This window comes from Grammomys surdaster, unplaced genomic scaffold (genome assembly GCF_004785775.1).
Source record: "Grammomys surdaster isolate TR1022 unplaced genomic scaffold, NIH_TR_1.0 172, whole genome shotgun sequence".
NCBI classification, from domain to species: Eukaryota; Metazoa; Chordata; class Mammalia; order Rodentia; family Muridae; genus Grammomys; species Grammomys surdaster.
In genome coordinates this window covers 3530464-3552667 of record NW_021604620.1, presented here as the reverse complement: position 1 = coordinate 3552667, position 22204 = coordinate 3530464, and the positions used below count along the sequence as shown (strand labels likewise).

General features: G+C 45.6%; 1 protein-coding gene across 2 annotated transcripts in view; it reads left to right on the top strand.

Annotated features, from left to right (window-relative positions):
- The window catches only part of Wdr48 (WD repeat domain 48), a 31658-nt gene that overhangs the window by 3683 nt on the left and 5771 nt on the right, over positions 1 to 22204 (top strand). For both annotated transcript variants that reach the window (XM_028767277.1, XM_028767276.1), the window contains exons 2-16: positions 3178 to 3318; positions 5127 to 5205; positions 6038 to 6120; positions 6203 to 6332; positions 8053 to 8141; positions 8601 to 8702; positions 10669 to 10893; positions 12433 to 12507; positions 13659 to 13761; positions 14850 to 14947; positions 17907 to 18014; positions 18263 to 18359; positions 19694 to 19789; positions 20927 to 21032; positions 21787 to 21874. In XM_028767277.1, coding sequence (XP_028623110.1) covers positions 3178 to 3318; positions 5127 to 5205; positions 6038 to 6120; positions 6203 to 6332; positions 8053 to 8141; positions 8601 to 8702; positions 10669 to 10893; positions 12433 to 12507; positions 13659 to 13761; positions 14850 to 14947; positions 17907 to 18014; positions 18263 to 18359; positions 19694 to 19789; positions 20927 to 21032; positions 21787 to 21874 — 1620 coding nt within the window. The remainder of the gene's footprint in view (positions 1 to 3177; positions 3319 to 5126; positions 5206 to 6037; positions 6121 to 6202; positions 6333 to 8052; positions 8142 to 8600; positions 8703 to 10668; positions 10894 to 12432; positions 12508 to 13658; positions 13762 to 14849; positions 14948 to 17906; positions 18015 to 18262; positions 18360 to 19693; positions 19790 to 20926; positions 21033 to 21786; positions 21875 to 22204) is intronic.

Below are 22204 nucleotides of genomic sequence, written 5' to 3'. Positions count from 1 at the left end.
TGTTCTGCATTTGTAAGGGTATTGCACGGGTGAACTGATTTGTCACAAGTATCTGTGGCGTGTTTCACTGTAAATTTTACCTTACATGAATATATATATATATATATATATATGTATGTATGTATGTATGTATGTACGTACGTATGTATATGATGAAAACATCTAGACAGTGACACATGCCTAAAGTTTCAACGGAAGTGTCATTGATGTGCTGCTTGTTTGAAAGATGTGAGAGGATAGGATGAATCAGATGAATGGATGGATTCAATAAAGCAAATGTCAACAGTGTGAACTGAAATGTATGTACAGTAGGTGTGTGCTATGGAATTAAATCATTCTTTCAAACAGCAAATAGACTCTAAAGGGTAAAAACTCATCATAGTCGGCAGTAGAAGAAACAGAATGGTGGTACTGGTGGTTTAAGACTAAATTCAATGTGTAGCCCTGCCTGGCCCGAAACTCACAAAGACTGCCTACCTCTGCCTCCCACATGCTGGGCTCAAGGGCCTGTGCCACCGTGCTGAGCAGAAGTGAAATTTTTGTTCTGGGCAGAGAAGGCCTCACTTGAAAACATGACTTGAAAGGCTTTGGCAACAATCACGAAGCCATCTAGATTGAGAACATTCCAGTGAGAGTATCCAATGTGCATGTCCTCAGGTAGGAATGAGACCTGTTTGTGGGGCAGAAAAGAGACCTGGGTCAGAGAAAGAAGTAGTAGATGCTGTCAGAGAAGTGGCTGCAGGCCAAGTGGGGTAGGCCTTCATGTCCTGTAGTAAAGTGCAGGTGAGGTGAGGGACCAGTCACACCCCTTCACCCTCAGTGATGTCCCTGGCAATTGGTGAATAATTACTCGGTCACTTTGTAGAGTCTTAAATCCCAGGACTGGGAGACGGCTCGGCAGTTTTAAGCACATACTGCTCTTACAGAAGACTCCACTTGGTTCCTAGGACCCATGTCAGGCAGTTCACAGCCACCTATAACTCCCAGCTTCTGGCAGCCTCTTAGCCTCTTCTGGCCTCGATAGGCAGTGCATTCACACATGTACAAATGCATATGTATACTCATAATTAAAATAAAAATAAAGCTCTGGGTTTGTTTCTGTCTTTCTGGGTCTAGACATCTTTTTTTTTTTTAATAACCACAATGAATTTATTGGGATGGTTCCCTTTTCACAGGCTGGCAGAGAACAGTGGAGGCCAACACACAAGACTAGCATTTGTTCATGACTAAAGACCTTGGGGGGTGAGGGGGGTTCTAGTGTCCTGGACATCTCACTGTGGGAACTGGGGCTCTGTACCAGGCCCTTGTACTTCTGCTCTTGTGAAATTAGAGGCACATTTTGTCGTGCTGGACTTGAATAAAATTTAATGTGAAATGTCTGAAGAACCAATCACTGTATAAGTTCTACTTCTCCCTTTAATGGCCACATAGACATGTCTGTAGAGTGAATTTTCTAAATCTTTGTTAATGTTGTTGGAGTGAGGATCACATGCCATGGTACCTGCAGAGGTCAGAGGACAGACAACTTTGTGAATGGGTTCTCTCCTCCCACCTTACGTAGATTCCAAGGATCAGATTCAGGTTTCCAGGCTTGTGTGGCAAGCACCTTTACCTGATGAGCCATCTTGCCAGCCTAATGTATGGTAGTGTAGCCATTTCCTTATTAAAGATATTGTTTCTGTTTTTCATTGTACTATAATTTATTGAAAAAAATACAATAGTAGAAGCTGGGGGGTGGTAGCACATACTTGTAGTCCCAACATTTGAGCAGCTGAGGTGGGAGAGTTAGGAACTCAAGACCATCCTGAGCTACATAAAAGTTTCAGGCCAGCGCCGGGCGGTGGTGGCGCACGCCTTTAATCCCAGCACTCGGGAGGCAGAGGCAGGCGGATTTCTGAGTTCGAGGCCAGCCTGGTCTACAGAGTGAGTTCCAGGACAGCCCGGGCTATACAGAGAAACCCTGTCTCGAAAAAAAAAAAAAAAAAGTTTCAGGCCAGCCTGGGCTACATGGTGAATAATATTAAAAGTTATGAAAATAGTAAGAGAGGTCTTTTCAGAAGTAAATAGAGATAATATGGATTGTATAAAAGATAAAGGGTCAGTTAGAAAATTCCACTTTCCGACGAAGATGGACACTCAAGAAGAACAAAGAAAACAGACACAACAGTAACCACACAGGCATCATCTGCAGACATGAAGCCCCACAACTTCTAGATTGAAAGTGCTTTCTAAATGCACAGCAAAGGACAAAAATCCAGAAATGCCGAAACACAAGAGGATTCTAAAAGCTTGGGAGATAGCCTGGGGTAGGGTGAGGTCTGGGAGAAAAATACAAATGAGGTCTTGTTGATAGACACTGACAGTGTAGAGTTTGGTGGTGACAGTAGGTGCTAAACTAAAGGAGCTTCGTACACAGACATCCATCTTTGTTTTTATTTGTTTGTCATGCTTGAGACGGAGTTCAGGCCTTGGGCATGCCAGGCAATTCTCAATCAGCCCTCAAATCCAAACTTTTTTATTCAAATGTGAGAGTAGAAGAGAGACCTTTCCAGTCATGCAAGGACTTCATCACCTCCTGTACATTTTCACTCTTCAGCCATGAGTGAGGCAAGCTGCTCCGTCTGCTTTTTGGGCTTTAAGGAAAGCTTGCTCTCGTGTTCTGTCGCCCATGGGCTTTATGTGCACTGCAGCCATACATGCTATGAAGGAGGATGTGCTGGGATAAAGCATTCAGATGTACAGCACAGGGCACCAGCCTTTTCAGTCTTACTTGTAAGGTCTTACAGATCTTGTCCTGGTGTCTGTCTGGCAGCGAGAGGCAGATCAGGATTGGTGGAGGTGGCTGCTTCTTCCCACGTTTCCTCTATTTCCTAACTGACTGTCCTGCCTCAGTGGGATATTGGGTATATTCCAGTAAATACTGTTGAAAGGTTGGTGAAAATGGATTAGACAAATGAGGGCAGAGAGGAGGCTTGAGGACCTAGGTGTCTGGGTCATTAGCCATAAGCAGACCTGCTTATTTTGAGCCGGGCTGTCAGTAATGCTGTTCTTCTCACAGCGCTTCAGTCCTCCTGAAGTAAGATAAACAGACTCCATTAGCTGACGTTAGTTTAGTATTGGAATTGGTACTAGTAGGCTACGCCTCACCACGGCTTGGCTTTTGTTGGTGCCTGTCAGGTCTCCTATGTAATTCGAGATGAAGTGGAGAAGTACAATCGAAATGGAGTCAATGCCCTGCAGCTGGATCCCGCACTCAACAGACTCTTCACAGCAGGTCGAGACTCCATCATAAGAATATGGAGTGTCAATCAGCACAAGGTAAGGCACGGGTCGTGCGTCTGGGTTAACACACATCTTGGACCAGTGGCTCTGTCGGATGCAACTCCTTACCTCAGTCTGGGCTTTAATCTCTGAGCACTGAGCTTCTTAATATATTCTATGAAGACATCGCCAGAGTTCTGTAAGCCTGTGAGAAAACGCCTCCAGGAAAGTTCACAAGTATTTTTACTTAACTCAGGGGTGCCATAAATTAGTTTGCTCTAAGAGTTCCCTGCCACAGAGGAGTAAAAATATTCGGCTAAAAAAGTAAAAAAAGTGCGGAACGAGCACTTTCCACAGGATTTTGGCTTAGTTATGAATCTGAAAAGTCTCTTGATAATGAGGCTGAAAGTAGAAAGACAAAATGTGGAGTGTGCATACCTTTACAAAAGTGATTAAGGGCCTCACACCACGCTAGGGTCTTCCTGCCTAATGTGGTAGTGTGAAGCTGTGAAGGCTATTCTGCTCCTGAGGGCTTCCCGAGGCTTTGCTGTTTATTTTGCAGTGCTGAGCATCAAGTTCTGGGCCTTGTGCGTGCTGGACAAGCACCCTTCCACCACTGGCCCGCACCTCAGTTTTGAAAGCCTCTGGTTTAAGCAGGGAGGGGCGTGGAAATGCAAAGATGGGGAGAGCTGCAATCAATGGGGGAGCTCTTGGGCGTTTTGAAGGTTGCGCTGTGAATGAAGGTTGCGTTGTGAATGCTGTAGAAAACAGTGGGGGTGAGGCGTACCTACTGACCTCTTAACTGTGTGCCTTATCCCTCATGCTCGCCCTGGTCTGAGTTTGCAGTCTCTCTCAAGGCTGTTAGCACTTGATGGCTAAATGCTTGGTGTGGCAGTGAATTGGCGCTCAGATGCACTTTAGACCGCTGGTGCCAGAGCCTGTTTTCTAAGTCTGTCTTCTAGCCCGCGCTACAAACCAGTGTTCAGTGCAGAATGAGGGCACTTGGCGAGCGGGCTCGGTCCAGCAGGCCTTAAGCTCTTGGGCAGATGAAAGCAGTGTCAAAAGCATGAAAGTAAGAACGTGTGTTTGTGTTTGCCTTTGCACATCATGGGGACTCGTGTTTGAATTAAACTATTGAGTTTTTTAGATTTTGCAGTATTTTTAACAAATTAAGAGAAAATTAAATGACCTTGCCTAGAAGAATCTGGCTGTCTGTCCTGCCCTCAAACATCTTTTCCCTGGTCTTTATGACAAATTGCATAGGCTCAGTTCTTAGACATGCGACATGCAAAGAGCTGTTGTCTTTCCTATGAAGTATATGAATGTGTCTCTTTGGCCGTGGGACATAACCTGACACTGTCTGAAAAAGGCTCTCTCTCATAGTTGAACCTGACGGTACAAGTCTGGTGACTGGATTGGGGTGCTCCTCATTGTCTTCTCTGAAGGACAGGTAGTGTAGGGACTCACTGAAGGCTTACCATCAGCAGATGGAAGCTAAAAGCCCACGCTTGTCTGTTTGCCCTAGTGAACCACAGGCACCACGGATTCAGCTCTCTCTGCTCAGGTTTCCTGCGTTCTTTCTGTCCTTCCGCACTCTGTTCCCCACACCATGCCTAGCCCAGAGCTTGTGATCTTTGCCACAGTTGTGTGTAGGACAACTGTGGAAACCTAGGCTTTTGTTATGGACACTATCCTGAACAAACTTTTTTCTGCATTAGCTCTCCAAAAGCGTCTGCTATTTGGGGAAGTGTCACTCTGGATTTAATTTAAGTGTGATGGTGTGCCATTTTAATGAAGAATCTGAGCGTGGCTGCACTCTGTTATGGGTTTTGCTCTGTAGTAAACTCTGTGGTTTTCCATTTCAGCAAGATCCATACATAGCATCTATGGAGCACCACACAGACTGGGTGAACGATGTCGTGCTCTGCTGCAATGGGAAAACGTGTAAGTTCTTCTCAGGCTTCTTACGTTTTACAATGTCTGATACATTTTTCTTTTTATTTTTTTATGTAAGTCTTTTGTGTGTGCACATTTGGATATGCATGGAAGCCAGAGATTGATATTTGGTGTCTTCTATCATGCTACACCGTAGTGTTTAAGACAAAGGGCTCTCACTGATCTAGAGTTCACTGATTTGCTAGATTGGCTAACTCCTGAGCTTTCAGCTCTGCTGCATTGGAGTTATAGTAGGTACAGGTGTGTGCTTCTACACCCAGCTTTTTATGTGGGTGCTGGAGATACCTAATGCTGAAACGGGAGGCACGCAGTGAGCCATGCCTGTAAGACTTTTGTTAAAGCACAGCATAGATGCAGAAAAATGCACACTCGCTGGAACCACAGTGAGATATGGCAGAGTGCTAGTTACCAGGTGCCTTCCTTTCAGTCATTTGACCTGATCACTACAATTTTACACAAATTCGGACTGTAGATAAATAGACCCCCATACTGTGCCTGTGCGTCTGTGCGTGTGTGTGTGTGTGTGTGTTTATTTAGTATGACCTTTTTCTTATTATGGTAAGCTTCATTTCTTGATTCTGCAGTCTGAATAATTATTCTCAGGTAAATTAAGCGCTTTTTACCTGGGAGATTAGAGTAGTTCATCCTAACTAATTAAAGCCAGTGATAGGTGTGTACATCACATGTCTCTCTGAGACGTTGTTGAGTAACTTCTGGTAAGAGCTTTTGAGCATGCATATGTAAACAATTGTTTGAAGTATCATCAGTTTGCTAGAAGATAACCTTCAAGTTGCAAGACATTCTCTTTTGTCTCTTCTAGTAATATCTGCTTCTTCAGACACAACAGTAAAAGTCTGGAATGCACATAAAGGATTCTGCATGTCCACACTCAGGACGCATAAGGTAATGTCCACACTTCGGTCTTCTGTCATGTTTGGAACTCAATTCTTACAGTATAGATCATAGTGTGTCTGTTCTGTTACAGGACTATGTAAAGGCCTTAGCGTATGCCAAGGATAAAGAGCTGGTAGCATCGGCTGGGCTGGATAGACAGATATTCCTTTGGGATGTAAACACTCTGACAGCACTGACTGCCTCAAACAACACCGTCACAAGTAAGGCGTTTGCAGCAGCTCTGAAAGCCATCTAAGTTGACATGGTTTATACAATATCAGTCACACTTTTGCATTAAGACAGTGCTTTATATTTTGAGAGGACTTCTGCATACAGTTTCTAGTCTGAGTGTGATTGAACTAGGAGCTAGCTCATCCCTGCGCTGTGAACTTAGTACCTTCCCCAGCTGGAGCCTGTCTAGCCCATGTGCATGTGCATATGTTGGCTGCATGGCTAAGAGTTCCTGTAGGTAGACGAGTCTTTCTGTGTTATCACACTGTCTCCCACAGCATACATGGCTTGCTTGTCCCTGCCCCAGACACACATATCCAATATTCTTAAGAAGGTGACGTCTGGCAATGCAAACTCTTTTCTGACTTCCAAGTCTTTCTTACAGCTTTTACAAGCTTTTTAGTTATTGGCCACGATGAGAAATACCCAGGGAGCGAATGTTTCCAGTAGTAGCTGAGAAGGGCTTTCGGAGTAACTTGAAAGAGTCCAGCAATTCTGGAAAAGCTAGAGTGGGTAGCGTGCTTCTAGAGGAAGTGTAGAGACACTTAGTATGGCTGCTTGATAAACTTTGGGTCAGGTTTACACACAGCTAGACTTGAAGTTCAGCACTGCATTAGGCCAGGCTGTGGGAGCCTCCAGGCTGAAGCTCTGAGAATTTCTTGTAGGAGCAGAGTCTGCCCTAGCCTAGACCAGATGAGGTATTCAAGACATAGTGGTATGTGACTCCAGTGTGTGACTCAGGTGCTCCCATGGCATGGTTACAGAGTTAGGATGACTTAGTCTGTTCCAGGAAGAGCAGATGCAAAGACTGCTGTTTATAATGTCTTCAGTGCTTATAACATTCAGTGTTGTTTTGCCCAGAAGTATGCGTAGATCTAAAGCGTATCTTTCCCTTGTTTCCTTGAAGATTTTGTTTGTTTGGTTGGTTGGTTGGTTGGTTGGTTGGTTGGTTTTATTTTGTTTTTCAGGGATTAAGTAGGTAAGTCCTGACTGCTGTATCCTTGCTTACTCCCCCCCTACCCCCTCTTTGTAAGACAGACCTGCCTCTGAAATATAGAAGGTCAGAGACATGGGCTTAGTGACATAGATTCTGCCCTAGAATTGCTTAGAGGCTTATGAGCATAGCAAACAAACTAGTAATAGTTAACATTTGCTGAATACTTAGAAGCAGGCGTTTATAAGCCCCTCACATGTGCTAACTTCCCTACTTGTGTATATTTGTGAATCAGTCACTGAGGAAAGAGTTCTACTTTGGCTTCCAAATAAAAGGGCATGGACATGGTTCTTGCTAAAAGTGTTGCCTTAGATTTTTGTTTGGGGTTTGGGTTCTTTATTTGACCTGATTTGTATGTGAAATGTTGTTTTCATTTTGTATTTTCTTTGAATAATATAGTGGCTTTGGTGGGTTCAAGATGGGTTCCAGCCCATCTTTGGAAATACACTGCTTCTGTGGGTCCGGTTTAAATGGCAGCACAGTTCAATTTAGCAGATATATACTAAGCACTTGCACATACTCAAATCCAAGAAGAAAAAAAAACACTAATTTTGATGATACTTTGGAATTATCTCTGTTAGATAGATTTTATTTTCTTAAAGTATTTGTAAAGATAAGATTTTTTTAAGTCAAGTGTGTAAGCTTGTGGGTTTTGCTGACACGTTGCTGAACACCTGGTGATTTTGTTAACACTGACCTTCCTTTCTCCTCAATAGCTTCTTCTTTAAGTGGAAACAAAGATTCCATTTATAGCCTGGCCATGAACCAGCTGGGAACAATCATTGTATCCGGGTCCACTGAGAAGGTAAGAGAGGCCTTGCCAATATCTCTGAACCCAAGAAAATGGAGTGATTGCCTCTGTTCAGTTCTTAAATACATACACAGAGCTCAGTGAGATAGCATGTGTAGTCTCATCACTCAGGAGGCTGAGGCAGGATGATTGCGTGAGTCCAGGAGTTCAAGACCAGTCTGGGCAACACAACCAAATTCCTGTCTCAAAACAAACCAAAAGATAAAAATGATAAAACACCAGTAATTTTGTCTAGTGAGTGATAGGGAAGTATTAATTGCGTGTGCATATAGTGATGGGGCTGTGTGACTTTGGCATTAGAAAAGTATTCTTAAGTGTGTGGACACCATACACCGGCTACAGCAGTATTTCCTCTCCAGAATGTGATAGTTGGCATTTGATATAAAAGTCAGGTGCTTTCAAAAGCTGCGTATATCCAATCCAGTTTATCTAATACTCTGTAAAAACTGGCAGGTTCTAAGAGTGTGGGATCCAAGAACGTGTGCGAAACTCATGAAGCTGAAAGGACACACAGACAATGTGAAGGCCCTGCTGCTGCACAGGGACGGCACACAGGTAAGGACTGTGTGCGGGCTCAGCCTCCCCACTCTAGGCATGGCTGGGGAAGTTGATTTCAACTCTAAGCTACACGTGTGATTTACATCCTAATTTTCAGTGTTGAGGATACTAACTTGTGGCTCGTTAAGAGCACTTGTTGCTCTTGCAAAGAACTGGAGTTCCATTCCCCACTTACAGGTCTGTAGTTCAGAACCTTCTATAACTTCAGCTCCAGGAGCATCCAGTTCGCTCTTCTGGCCTTTGTGCAGGCAGGCGTGGTGCTGGAGAAGGAATTGAGAGTTCTACATCTTGGTCCGCAGGCAGCAGTAGGAGACTGTTCCACTGCATAGAAGACTCCAAAGCCCGCCCCCACAAGTGGCACACTTCCTCCAACAAAGCCACACCTCCTAATAGTGCCACTCCTTATGGCCATCCATTAAAACACAGGAGTCTCTGGGGGATACTCCTATTCAAACCCCACAGGCAGTTTTGTTGTTGCTCTGTTATCTGTAGATGTAAGTCTAGAAGTGGTCTCAAAAGCCTACTGCTCTTCCTGTTCACTGCAGTCCGGTCATTTCTTCTTTGTGAGTTGTAATGTGCTTCTGTGTGAGGTGACTTAACTGTCAGATGGCGACCCCTTTAAAGTCACCTTTGTCTGCTCTAAGCCGTGATAGCGACAGGGCCCGGTTCTGAAAGCTGCCTGTTGGGTCTTTAGATGCAGTCATCTGCCACCCACGGGGTTTTTCTGTTCATTCAAGTCCCAAACCTATCTCAGGGGTCTGGGATCACAGCATCAGGCAACTTCTCCAATAGTGACCTGGTCCCTACACACGGGTGCCCCCACTGCTGTCATTGGGAAGCCAGTGTTGCCTGGTCTGCCTGAGTAAGTGTGCTTTAGCAATCAGTGTGGGCCTTTGCGTTGTCTCTGAAATCATCTCCTGTTGGACATCTCACGTTTTTAGCCAGTGGAAGAGAGGTGAGGATGGAGGGTGAGAAATGTTTTGTTGGTTCTGCTAGCTCCTACAAGACAGCAGGCATTAAGGGGGCCCTTAGTGGGGGGTGGGGGGGTGGGTGTACAATAACAGGACATTGTTAACTGCCTCATGCTGTGCTATGTGGCAGTGGCTCTTTAAAGCAGTTGTCCTGTTCTCACTGTGGCTTCCTTTCCTAGCAGTAGAAGGCTAGCTGCTGTCGAGATTTTTCTGTGTTATGTATTCATTTGCTACAACGTCTGTGCTTTCTCCTCTGCTTCTAGCTGTGCAGGCTGGATCTGGTCCTTAGCTGTTGCGCAGTATTAAGTGAAGTGGACTTGCAAAACACTATCTTTGCCAGACCTTGCTCTCTGTAGACATATGTTCTAGGATGCAGCACTGGAGCTTTCCTGAGAGTATTGCCACCTCAGAGGAGTATCTTCTACATAGGGAGCCCCCCCTTGGGCCTGTCCCATGTCCCAGCTCTCCCACACCCAGGTTGGATGAGTCCTTCCCTTGTGAGCTAGTTAAAAGAGGAGATTAAATTCCCAATGCTCCTCCCAGTTTGTGAGGAAACCTTGTAGTCTGCTCATTCCATTAGACCTCTCTACAGTTTGACAGGCTCATTGGCCTGGAGCAGTGCCATCAGACTTAGAACATGGGAGTTACCCGGAAAGCCTGCTAGGCATCCATTGGTGACCCTGCTGGACTTTAGCCTCCTTAGGTCTGGATGGAGCCCAAGAGTTTATGTTTTTACTAAGTTCCCAGGGAAGATGATTGTTCTGAAATCACTACCACCTTATCTGCAGTGGCTTTCAGACTCTGCCTGCCTCAGTAATCGATCTTCCAAATATAACTCACCATTAGTGTTTACAGAACCATCAGGCAGCTGGATAGAGAGGACAAGGGCAAGTTTGCTCTGGTGTCCCCTGCTGGAGGATGCGTGTTGGATTTGGTCATTTCAGATTGGCTTGCTCCTAGAAGCACCCTCACCTTGTTTCCTTTGTTTGCAGTGCCTCTCTGGGAGTTCTGATGGTACAATTCGCCTGTGGTCCCTTGGCCAGCAGAGATGTATAGCAACATACCGAGTCCATGATGAAGGGGTTTGGGCCCTACAGGTCAACGATGCCTTCACACATGTATATTCTGGAGGACGGGACAGGAAGATCTACTGCACAGACCTAAGGAACCCTGACATTCGGGTGCTGATCTGTGAAGAAAAAGCACCAGTTCTCAAGGTATGTTGAGTTTTTTTGAGTTTCCCAACTGAGGTTGTGAGCTTTGGGTATGTGCAGCAGAATCTGCGCTAAATGTGGACCAGATACGGAGTCAAGAAGACCCTTCATCCTCAACAGGGTAAGAAGAGTCTCAGTGTACACAGGTTGTGACATCTGAAGTACATCTGGGGCATGGGTGACTTTTCTACCAGTAAATCCTAGTGAAGCTGTGTCAGGCATGCTGCAGAGTTTGCCTGGCTCTCCTGCCGTGTCCTTAAAAGGAAGAAGATGAGCAGTTAAGGGTGTCTGTGAACAGACAGAAAAGCAAAAAGGTCTGGATGTTAAGGCCTCAGCCTCAGCCTCAGCCCTGAGGAATGGAAGGTCCTGAAGGAGAGCCAGTTGCTTCAGACTGCAGATACCCTGCAGCCCTGGTGGAGTCAGCACAGATGGGAAGCGTCTGCCAGGGAAGCAGAGGAAGCAATCATGAAAGAGACTCAGCCATGTGAGCACTGCAGGTGCTGGCAGCTCTTGGCTATGGGTGGCAAGCTAAAGAAGGCGGCCCAGGGTACCTGTATGTTGAAAACAGTCACTGAGAATTCCTGGTAGCCAAGAGTCAAGAAATGCTTCCTCAAGCCAGGCAGTGGTGGCACACACCTTTAATCCCAGCACTTGGGAGGCAGAGGCAGGTGGATTTCTGAGTTCGAGGCCAGCCTGGTCTACAGAGTGAGTTCCAGGACAGCCAGGGCTACACAGAGAAACCCTGTCTCAAAAAAAAAAAAAACAAAAAACAAAAAAAAAAGAAAAAGAAATGCTTCCTCCCACTCCGGCTGCGCCCTGATGTTGGACGAGGAGTGGTTTCATATGGAGTATAAATACATGGCTTACATTCAGTGTACAGCATTTGGGAAGGACAGAGGGCATGTGGTGATGTGGTCCTGGTGAACCTAGCCCTGGGTGAAGGCTAACTTCATATTCACTGTATTAGGATTTTTTTCTATAAACATTCTCAAAAAAAAAAAAAGGAAGAAATTTATTTGCCCTTTAAGAAAGAATGTAGCTAAGCATGACAGCCACCAAAGGCTGACTTCAAAGGCATACGAGAACCTGTCTCAGAAAAGGGCAGACACACACAGAATAAAAACTGGAGTAGCAGAAACAGAATGTTGCTTTTGTTTCAGAAAGTCCTTGTCCTCTGACTGAGTCCACTTAGGTCTCAACAGTTAACCTAGTTTAAAACCGTGAGCCAAGTGCACACGTGCACACACACACGTGCACATACACGTGCACATACACGCGCACAGGAGCAGCTGCAGGCAGCCCTCTGGTGGGAGGGTGCTCGCCTACCGTGCAGCCTCTCCAGTTCTGCAAGATGCAACTCGTCTGGAGACTGCTTTCCCTGTGCGTCTACAGCTTTACTGCTGCAAGCCTGGTGCAGGTGATGTACAGGTATGGACAAAGGAGTGCTGCTCCCTGATGTCACTGTGCGAATAGCTCACCTCTAGGCTAACAGCTCAGAGTTATCAGCCCTAGACAAAGAAGACTTTTGTGTTTGGTTTTTAGATGGAACTTGACAGATCAGCAGATCCCCCTCCTGCAATCTGGGTTGCAACAACAAAGTCCACAGTAAATAAGTGGGTAAGTGCGTGATTGTGCTTGTGACAAGTCTGTAGACATGTGGTTGACTTGCTATCTCAGATATACCAGTTAGCAGCAGCAGAGGCTCAGTATGGCCCTATCCACACACCTCTGTGAGAGCAATCCTGACATTCATGGGCAAATGAAGCTTTGTTTCTTTTTTACCAGCTAGGATACAAGCTGCTGTACTTAGAACATCTGAGTGTTGCCTAATTAAACCAGTCAATGTTAGACAGCTTCTGACCTTATAATACTGCACCCGAGAGTAGGCAGTCTAGCCATGTGTGTGGTACATGACTGAACTCCTACCTGGGAGACGGACAGATGGGAGTGGTGCATGTTCAAGGCCAGCTTGAGCTACATAGCAAGACACTGTTTCAATTAAACACACAAAAAGAATGAAGCAGACAGTCCACATAACCATTTTTCTAACGGTATTCAAACCTAAGGAGCCGAGCTTTTTTGCATAGCTGACTCTGGGAGCTAGGAGGAGGGGTTGTATGCAGGCCAGCTGCAGAACTTATGTGAATGCCCTTTTGCCAGTCAGTTAAAATCTTTACTGGAATAGTGCCCTGCTTTGGGACTGTCTTAGTTATTATTCTTTTCTGTGATAAAACAAGAAGGCACCTTACAACAGAAAGCATTTAACTGGGGACTAATCAATAGATTAGTCCATGACCATCATGGTGGGGAATGTGGGTGGCAGACAGGTATGGCACTGGAGCAATAGCTCAGAGCTCACAGCTGGTCCAAAAGTTGCAGGCAGAGAGAGAGTGGGCCTGGCATAAGCTTTAAAACCACAAGGCCTGCCCTCAGTGCTCCAACAAGACCACACCTCCTAATCCTTGAAGCAGTGAAATATATGAGCCACTCTCATTCAAACACCACACCGTCTTGTGCATCTGTTGTTTGTTTGGAGGGCACTGGGTTTTGTATTTTGAATTTTTCTTTTTTAGAAAGCTCAACATTCTCTCCTTAACATTTGTTGGGGGTTTCTTGCTGGGTGACCCCATGGCTCCCTGCTATGACTGGCTGTGTCTTGTGTAGCTGCCATACCTCAACATTTACTAGTTCTCCAACTAGAACATTCTCAACACTTGACAAGCCTAGAGAACATAAGATGATGAAATTACTAATTTTTGTTCCTTTAGACACTGAAGGGAATTCATAATTTTCGAGCCTCCGGTGATTATGACAATGATTGTACAAACCCCATAACGCCCCTCTGCACACAGCCCGACCAAGTTATTAAAGGTAAGGCCACAGGCAAGCAGACTTTAATGAGATTATAGTTAATGAGGATGATGACAGTCAAAGTGGGGACCTCTGTTTAAATGCAGTGCTGCTACAGACAAAAGCCCAGTACCGTGGGCTTGCTTTCAGCACAAGAAAGTGATGGTAAGAGATGAGCAGGGTGTTCAAGAACATGTTGGATGTGTTCTTTGACTGTTTCTGCCATGTGTATCACATGTCTCCTTTGTGTCCACTCCTGGGTCTTCTCTTCTGGTCCCTTCACACCTCCTCAGATGTCTCCTCCTCCCTTCATGAGCGATGTTTAAGTAACTCACTGGGTCCCGTCCGTGCTGCCCATGTGGACAAGGGTGTGGGGTGAAGGGTGTGGGGCTCATGGGGGCCTACCAGCAGCCACAAGAAATGAGTTTTTATTGATATTTCTATTAATGGCTATTGGTACAGATGAGGGCTTGTGTGGGGTGCTTCAGTACGTGCGTGTACACAGATGAGATCTGTTCTCCCAGACCTGAGGGTTGCTTTGTGTGTTTGGATCTGTGTGAGAACCTTGCTGCTCTCTGTATCTGCCTTGAGTCTGATACAGTGTCTTCCAGCTCTTTGCTGCAAACAGGACATGACACCTTTTGCTTTCAGTATACAAAAGGGCTGCCTTTATAATGTGGCACTATCCTCTTGTTCATATTTTACCCTACAACACAGTAGCCAGAGTACAATATCTTTAATCTTGTCTTTGGGCACAAGCCAGAGACGGTCAGATGTGAGCTTTAAAAGGGGAGGGGGGTGCATTTAATGTTCGCACTTAGGATTACAGTCCTGCCTGGCACGTTCATCTGTGGCTCTTAGCAGCCTGTGGAATAGACTGCTATTGAGGAGGTAGAGGAGAGGAAGGTGAGGAGCTGGAGTAGAGGCCAGGGGCAGGCTGACTCAGCACTTGCTGCTCAGTCCTCACAGCCTGACTTCTCTCCCCAAAACCCATGTAAAGACAGCAGGGGAGAACTAGCTCCAGAGCTGTCACCAGACCTGCACATAGGCGCCACTTGACAATGAGTACTAGTCTGTCTTTTGTCAGTTGTTTTTTTTTCTTCCTTTAGGGGGCGCTAGTATCATTCAGTGCCACATCCTAAATGATAAGCGACACATACTAACCAAAGATACGAATAACAATGTGGCGTACTGGGATGTGTTGAAGGTGAGTACCTGTTGTTGTGCTGTGTATTTCTTAGCTTTCCTCCTCTGTACATGATAATCAGTATTTATTTGCAGTAATACTTATTTGGAGGTAAATATTTTTGGATATTGGATGGTATGCTGGTAGCTAACCTTTTTAAGCATGTAAACCATTGGTCACTGTACTACAAATCATATGGAACGCTACTTTACTTTGGAAGGTTCTCGTCATTATGCTCTTGCCATTGAGGCTGGGTCATTGATGGACTGTAAGGAGAGCTGTTCTGTCCTGTCCTTTCTTTTACAAAAGTGTCCCATGGTAACTGGGAGGATCCAGAAAAGCCCTAATTGTTCATCAGCAAAACTGCTTGATTCTTCCCAGACTTCCCTCCCCTCTGTGTCACTTACTATCTCCACATACCCGAGAGTCTTGCCACACTGTGTTTCTAGTTAAACGAGCAGTTTGGTTCTCCCTGTGGTTCTGTCCCCTGTTCTTGGTCTGGTAGCTGTTCTCAGTAGAACCCTGCTATCTGGATAGGATAGAGTTCTACTTGGTGGAGCTCCAGGGTATATGTGTCATGGTTGTCATCTGCAAACAACAGCTTCCCATGTCTGGATATGAACCTTGAAAATCTTGAGGTCACATGATCTGGTATAGAATAAGCCTAACGGGGTAAAGAAGTCAAGGAAGTCTAGGGACATGAAGGAGAGGGCAGAGCTGTGTTCTAGTCTGTAGCCAGTGACCAGTGACATGACCTGCTGGACTTACTGGAACCTGTGGCTTCAACCCAGAAATAAGGGGAACCCATCTTTCTGGTGATGTCAAGGGCATATTTCGAAAGCATGCAAGACAGGGCTCAGTACGTAGGAATCTGCTCCAGTGAGATGGGTGGACACAAAAGAAAGACAGTGGAGGATGTGAAGGAGAGGAGGACATGAGGAGGAGTCCTGTGCTTCTGTTGTGGACTGAGGTGGTAGAGGCAGATGATGGCAGCCCAGCTATCAGGAAAATGGTACATGTGAGTTTCTCCTGGTAGGCAGACACCTGCGCAGGCTAGACACACAGCAGCCCTCAGCATGGGCATTGCAGATGATGTCATGGGAATTGTCAGGATTTCCAAGAAATATGACCAAGAAGAGAATAAACTGGGCTGTCATTCTTGTCAAGGATTTTAGAAGGAGGCCACCAGTGTGTGATAAAGATGGGTAAGAAAACCAGAAGCCAGTGACAGCTCAAGGACAAGTGAGGGTTTCAGAAAGGAGCTGAGTTCATTAATGTAAGATGCCTGAGTCATGAGAGTAGGATTCTGGGACTGCTGCTTCAGGCAGCAGCCAGTGGGTTCAGTGTTAACAGCAGGGAAGAAAGAGACTGTCTTGAAGTCCCTGGATTACAGGAGTGGGGCAGAGAGCTAGAGCCAAGGGGAGACTGTTTTTACTCTGTGTGTGTGTGTCTGTGTGTGTGTGCGTTCAGGTATGTTTAGGGAGGAAGAATTTGAGCCTGTTTCACTACTCGGGAGAAGAATCCATTGGGAGTGGGGACTGTCAATAATACATAAGTTTCCCAGGGAAGACCAGAACACAACCAGAAGGCACCTTTGGTTTTTTTTGCTCTGGAAGGACAAAAGGAGTTTCTGTCCAGGCTTGCTTGCGTACTCACATGCACACATGCACTTGCAGATAGCAGTAATGGTCCAGTTGTGGCTGAAGACAATGACTTTATGGTGACAGATACGATGGCGGTCTGAGAGGTGACATACCATCTGTAGTCACATTTGAATGGAACTGGGCTTGGGTTTCCAGAGAGTTAAGGAAGAATGGTCTGGGGGTGCCAGCTAGGACCAAGGACTATGTGGAAATGACATAGACTTCTGGGAAATGGGTGTCTCCTGTGACTTGGGTATGTTACAGTGGTGTAAGCATTCCCTGGGACATTGTGGAGCAATGGGATGCGGAAGAGTTCATGTCTACCTGTGAGGAGGTTACTGGGACACTGAAAGCCATGCTAATGCTGAACTGAGCAGTCAGGAGACACTCTGTTGGGGTTCATCACTAAAGAAAACTATAACTGGAAACTGCCCTAGCACCAAAGATGTTTAAGGCTTTGGGGAAGTACTGCATTTTTAGAATGAGAGGTGTTCAGAAATGCATTTTTTAAAAGACTGTTTAAATTGTGTATGTAAGAGTATTTTGCCTTCATAAATGTGTTTGCCTGGTACCTACCAAGGTCAGAAGAGGTAATCAGATTCCCTGGAACTGAAATTATGGATGGTTCTGAGCCACCATATCAGTGCTGGGAATTGAACTTGAGTCTTCTACAAGAATAAGTGTCCTTAACCACTGAGCCATCCCTCCAGCCATAGAACTGTTAAGAGGGTCAGGAGAGGAAAGCTCTCGGTTATTCCCTGAACCAGCTGAGTGTGAAAGGAACTTAGCACTTGTTAAGCAAGCATTTGTAACATGTTTCTTGGTTACTTTTCTCCCCTTTGTTTTGAAATTTATTTGATAGTGCTTCTAGGTGTGTCAGGGGAACTTAATGTTAGAAAAATTAAATTACTGACACACCCGTAGAAAAGATTTTCAGTTTAAAAAAGATTAATACTTTTTTTTTTATGTGTATGAGCATTTGCCTGCATATATGTCTGTGCACCATGTATGTGCCTGGTGCCAGGGAGGTAAGAAGAGGGCACCAGTTTCCCTGGACCTGGAGTAAGTGAATGGTTGTGAGGCTGGTGGCCGCTAGCAACTGAACCCATTTTCTCTGCAGGAGCGACAAGTGCTCTTAACCACTGAGCCATCCCTCCAACTCACTAATTTAAAAGTTTACTAGCAGATAGTTATTTAAAAGCCTTAGAATAAAGAAGTTGGCTGTGTTCTTTTTGAAATATACTTTAGAATTATTTATGCAGATGTGAAATTTGGAAGAATGAAGGATCAGCCAGTTGGTCCCTGCTTCCTCCTGACCGTTGTGCTTTCTTATGCAGGCATGCAAAGTGGAAGATTTGGGCAAAGTGGACTTTGAAGATGAAATTAAGAAAAGATTTAAAATGGTGTATGTTCCAAATTGGTTCTCAGTAGACCTAAAAACAGGGGTGAGTTAGGCAATCGGTGTTTATGTGATTTTGGATAATTGACGGTCCCCTCCATGCCCTAATTATTCTTAAGGAATTTGTTGTTTTTAAATGTGTGCAGTTGCTTTCCCCGGTCTTAATATGCTGTCATTGGAGCCTTGCACTTGAGTAAAGCGAGCTTAACCTTAGTCTAGTGTACAGATGCTGCATGGTCAGGTGCTGGGGAAGAGGGGAGAGAGAGTGAGCTGCTGACACTGTACCTCCAACAGATGCTGACCATTACTCTGGATGAAAGTGACTGCTTCGCTGCCTGGGTTTCTGCGAAAGATGCTGGCTTCAGCAGTCCCGATGGGTCGGACCCAAAACGTGAGTTAAGTGTCTTTGATTGAAAAAGGTGGCTGGTCATCTTTGTAAGCATCCCCCACATCTAACTCCTGTCTGTCTGTCTGTCTGTCTGTTTTGCTTCAAAGACAGGGTTTCTTTGTATACCCCTGGCTGTCCTGGAACTCACTCTGTAAACCAGGCTGGCCTCAAACTCTGAAATCTGCCTACTTCTGCCTCTGAGTGCTGGGATTAAAGATGTACATCACCACTGCCCAAGCATATCATTAACACTGTATCTCATTCAGCACTCTTCTAATAAGAATTTTGTGTGTAACAATCCAACACATGTACAAATACAAGGTTGCTGGCTTTAGGGGAGTATCTCTGTGAATAGCAGCCTGTTATTTTGTTTTAAAGAACAGCTTAAACCAGACATAGTGGCTCATACCTGTAATCTCAGCCCTTAGGAGGCTTAGGTTGGATAACTGCCATGAGTTCCAGGGCAGCCTTAGCTACAATGTAAAACTCCTGTCTCCACCAAAAGGATAGAAAAGAGTGGCCACTGAACAGCAGGGTAGTGTTTTCTCTGCAGCTTCGATTCTGAGATCAAGCACCAAGGCATGCCTGTCTCTGGTCTTGGGTTGGAAGCCTGAGGATGTGTCTTATGTCTTAGTTAGGGTTTCGTTGCCCTGAAGAGACCACGCCAGCTCTTACAAAGGAAAACATTTAATTGGGGCTGGCTTACAGTTTCAAAGGTTTAGTCCATTATCATCGTGTCAGGAAGCATGACAGCATCCAGGCAGACATGGTGCTAAAGGAATAGAGAGTTCTACATCTTGATCCACAGGCAGCAAGGAGAGACTGTGTGTCACACTGGGTTTAGCGTGTGCATAGGAAGCTTCAAAGCCTACCTCCACAGTGACATACTGCTTCTAACACCTACTCCAACAAGACCACACCTCCTACTAGTACCACTCCCTATTGGCCAGGCATTCAAGTACATGGGGCTGGGGCTGGGAGAGGGGCACATTCCTATTCAAACCACCACAGCATGTGTACCCAGCATGGGAGCACATGCCTCTAACCCTGTACTTGAGAGTAGCAAGAAAGAAGATGAGTCAAAGCCCAGGCTGAACTCACAAAGAAAAGAAAAAAGAATGTCGTAACAGTTTGAACAGTGCTGATTCAGAAGCCACCAAGCCTCCATGTATAGCTTCTTTAAGGCCTCACATGTAATCCTCATCCTGAGAAGCACCCCTGCCTCCAAGTGTCCATAACTGCCCTGTTCGTAGCCGCCCCTGCCCGATAGTGAACATTGCCAACTTCCTGTCTTAGGTTGGAGCTAACAAACTCCCATTTCTCCTCTTAACTCACAGTGAACTTAGGAGGACTTCTACTACAGGCGCTCCTGGAGTACTGGCCCAGAACACATGTGACTCCCATGGACGAAGAAGAGAATGAAGTGAACCATGGTTAGTGTGTGTTTGTTCAGAAAAGTGACAATTGCATGGGTCAAGGAGTACTTAACATAGTGTGCTGAAGTCTGACATAACCTGTGGTATGCCCAGTTAATTGTCTCTCTCCTGCATTTAAGTGAGACTATCCATTGCATTGAGACAGCTTGCAGGAGGTGAGACCACTGTGGGATGTGGCTCTCACAGATAAAAGAAGCCCCCATATATCTGTTTGATATTCAGAACAGAAACAGAAGCTGTTACCTCTGCACCAGTACATTTAAGACACATGTTTATACCAGCGGTCTCCCTGCCCTTTCCTCTCCTTTTGAGAAGTCTGTTCTGGCTTTCTCACAGTTGTCACAGATCCTCCCAAGTGCTACATGGCGCCATTGTGCTCAGGTTCAGGGAGCTGAGGACTGGCAGGGGCTGTGCGTGCAGCTCAGGCACTGAGTCAACTACATTTATTTCTTGTATTAAAGTCCTCCAAAGGGGGCTGTTTCACAGTGGGCAGCATACTGACCTCTGATGAGATTCTCTGCTCTTATATATAAAATACCACATTCTTTTTATCAAGAATTTAATTCTTACCTGTTTATGCCTTTATTATTTTTTTAATAGTTAAAAAAAATTATGTGTATGCCAGTTATTTTGTGGGTACATGTGAAGGCCAGACAAGGGCATCAGATGTCCTGGACCTAGAAAGCTGGGAACTAAACCCAGGTCCTCTGAAGAGCCCTCAATCCTCTTAATCTGCAGAGCCTTCACTCCAGCTGCCTCCACTCAGATTTCTAATGCTGACTGAGGAACAGGGTTTTGATTTAAATATTCTTTTAGATTTGTTCATTTTTATTTGATGTATATCAATTTTCTTGTATGTGTGTATGTAAGGGCAACACTTCCATGCCTAGTGCCTAAGGAGGCCAGAAAGGGTGTTGGATCCCCTGGAGCTAGGGTTACAGATGGGTATAAGCTACTGTGTGGGATTGGGAACCAAACCCAGGTCCTCTAGAAGAGCAGCCAGTGCTCTAGCCACTGAGCCACCACTCCAGCCCCAGGGTTTTTTATTTTTAAAATGTTGGAGCGTTTATAGCCTGTGTGATCAGTGTTTAGAAGCTGTAGTCTCAGCATTAACAGCCTGCTTATCTTTCCTAGTGAGTGGGGAGCAGGAGAGCCGAGTACAGAAGGGAAATGGTTATTTCCAAGTGCCCCCCCATACCCCTGTGATCTTTGGAGAAGCTGGAGGGCGCACACTATTCAGGTATGGATGAGAAGGACTAGAGGTCCTACCTGAAAAAGGCCTTGCTTAATAAACCAACCTTCTTGCTAGGAAATGCTACCCAAACAGACATGAGCAGTTGTGGTTAAGAGTGTCATCTCCTTGAGATACTTAATGCCTGGTGCAGTGAATGTTAATAGCGAAGGACCCAGGTAAGATTCACACACACACACACACACACACACACACACACACACACACTTTGCCACTTTGCCAATGTGGATATGCCAGAGGCAGGAATCGGATAGCATTATAGCAGTCCCTGCCTGTGAGAGACTGGGCCAGGCAAGAGGGCAAGGCTGATCCTGCAAACTGTTGTGATCTATATTGGTTCAACCTGGGGTACAGGGACATACTCTCTGGCCCTCCAGGAAGGAGAGCCAGCCCAGTGGAGGGTGGAGCAGAGCGAAGTGCTAGAGTATCTGTCGTATGGTCAGAGGTGAGGGTGATGCCTGCCTTCCCTTGAGTATAGACGTTGTTCTTTTGTGCTAGTTCCTGAGCGTACTAATCAAACTACAGCCCTCACTGCAGGCAAAGTCTGTGCCGTGCATGGCACTGGCTAGACCCTGGGCTCAGTGCTTCTTGTGGTGACCTAGGACTCAGAAGCAGCTTGATCAGGGCCCAGGTCTCCCTACTCTCCCATCACCTCTGCTGTCCTCAGTGAGCGCTGTGAGGGCTCCTCCTCTGATGTCCCCCTGCTTGTCATGACACTGACTACCTGATGGATTGTGTCTAGGCTGCTCTGCCGGGATTCTGGGGGCGAGACTGAGGCAATGCTTCTCAATGAGACGGTGCCACAATGGGTGATTGACATCACTGTGGATGTAAGTGTCCTTCACTCCCACTTTGCCCTTTGCTTTTCCCAGACCATGACGTTAAGTCTTACACTGTAACAAAAGTCACCTGCCAAGCGGAATCCCCTCTGCATTCCTGAAGTTCCAAAGGTGAAGATGCGTCTGATAGTTATTACATACCAATCTTTGTCTGGCTTCAGTCAGAACAACAATATATGCTTATTCTATAATGTGATCAGTGTTTTAAGTGCCCACCTCTTCCCACCCATTCTTCTCCCAGAGGGGGCACCTAATGGGAGTTTGGTGCAGCTTTTGCCACTTTCTTCACTTACACGAGCACATATTATTTGTGTGCATATG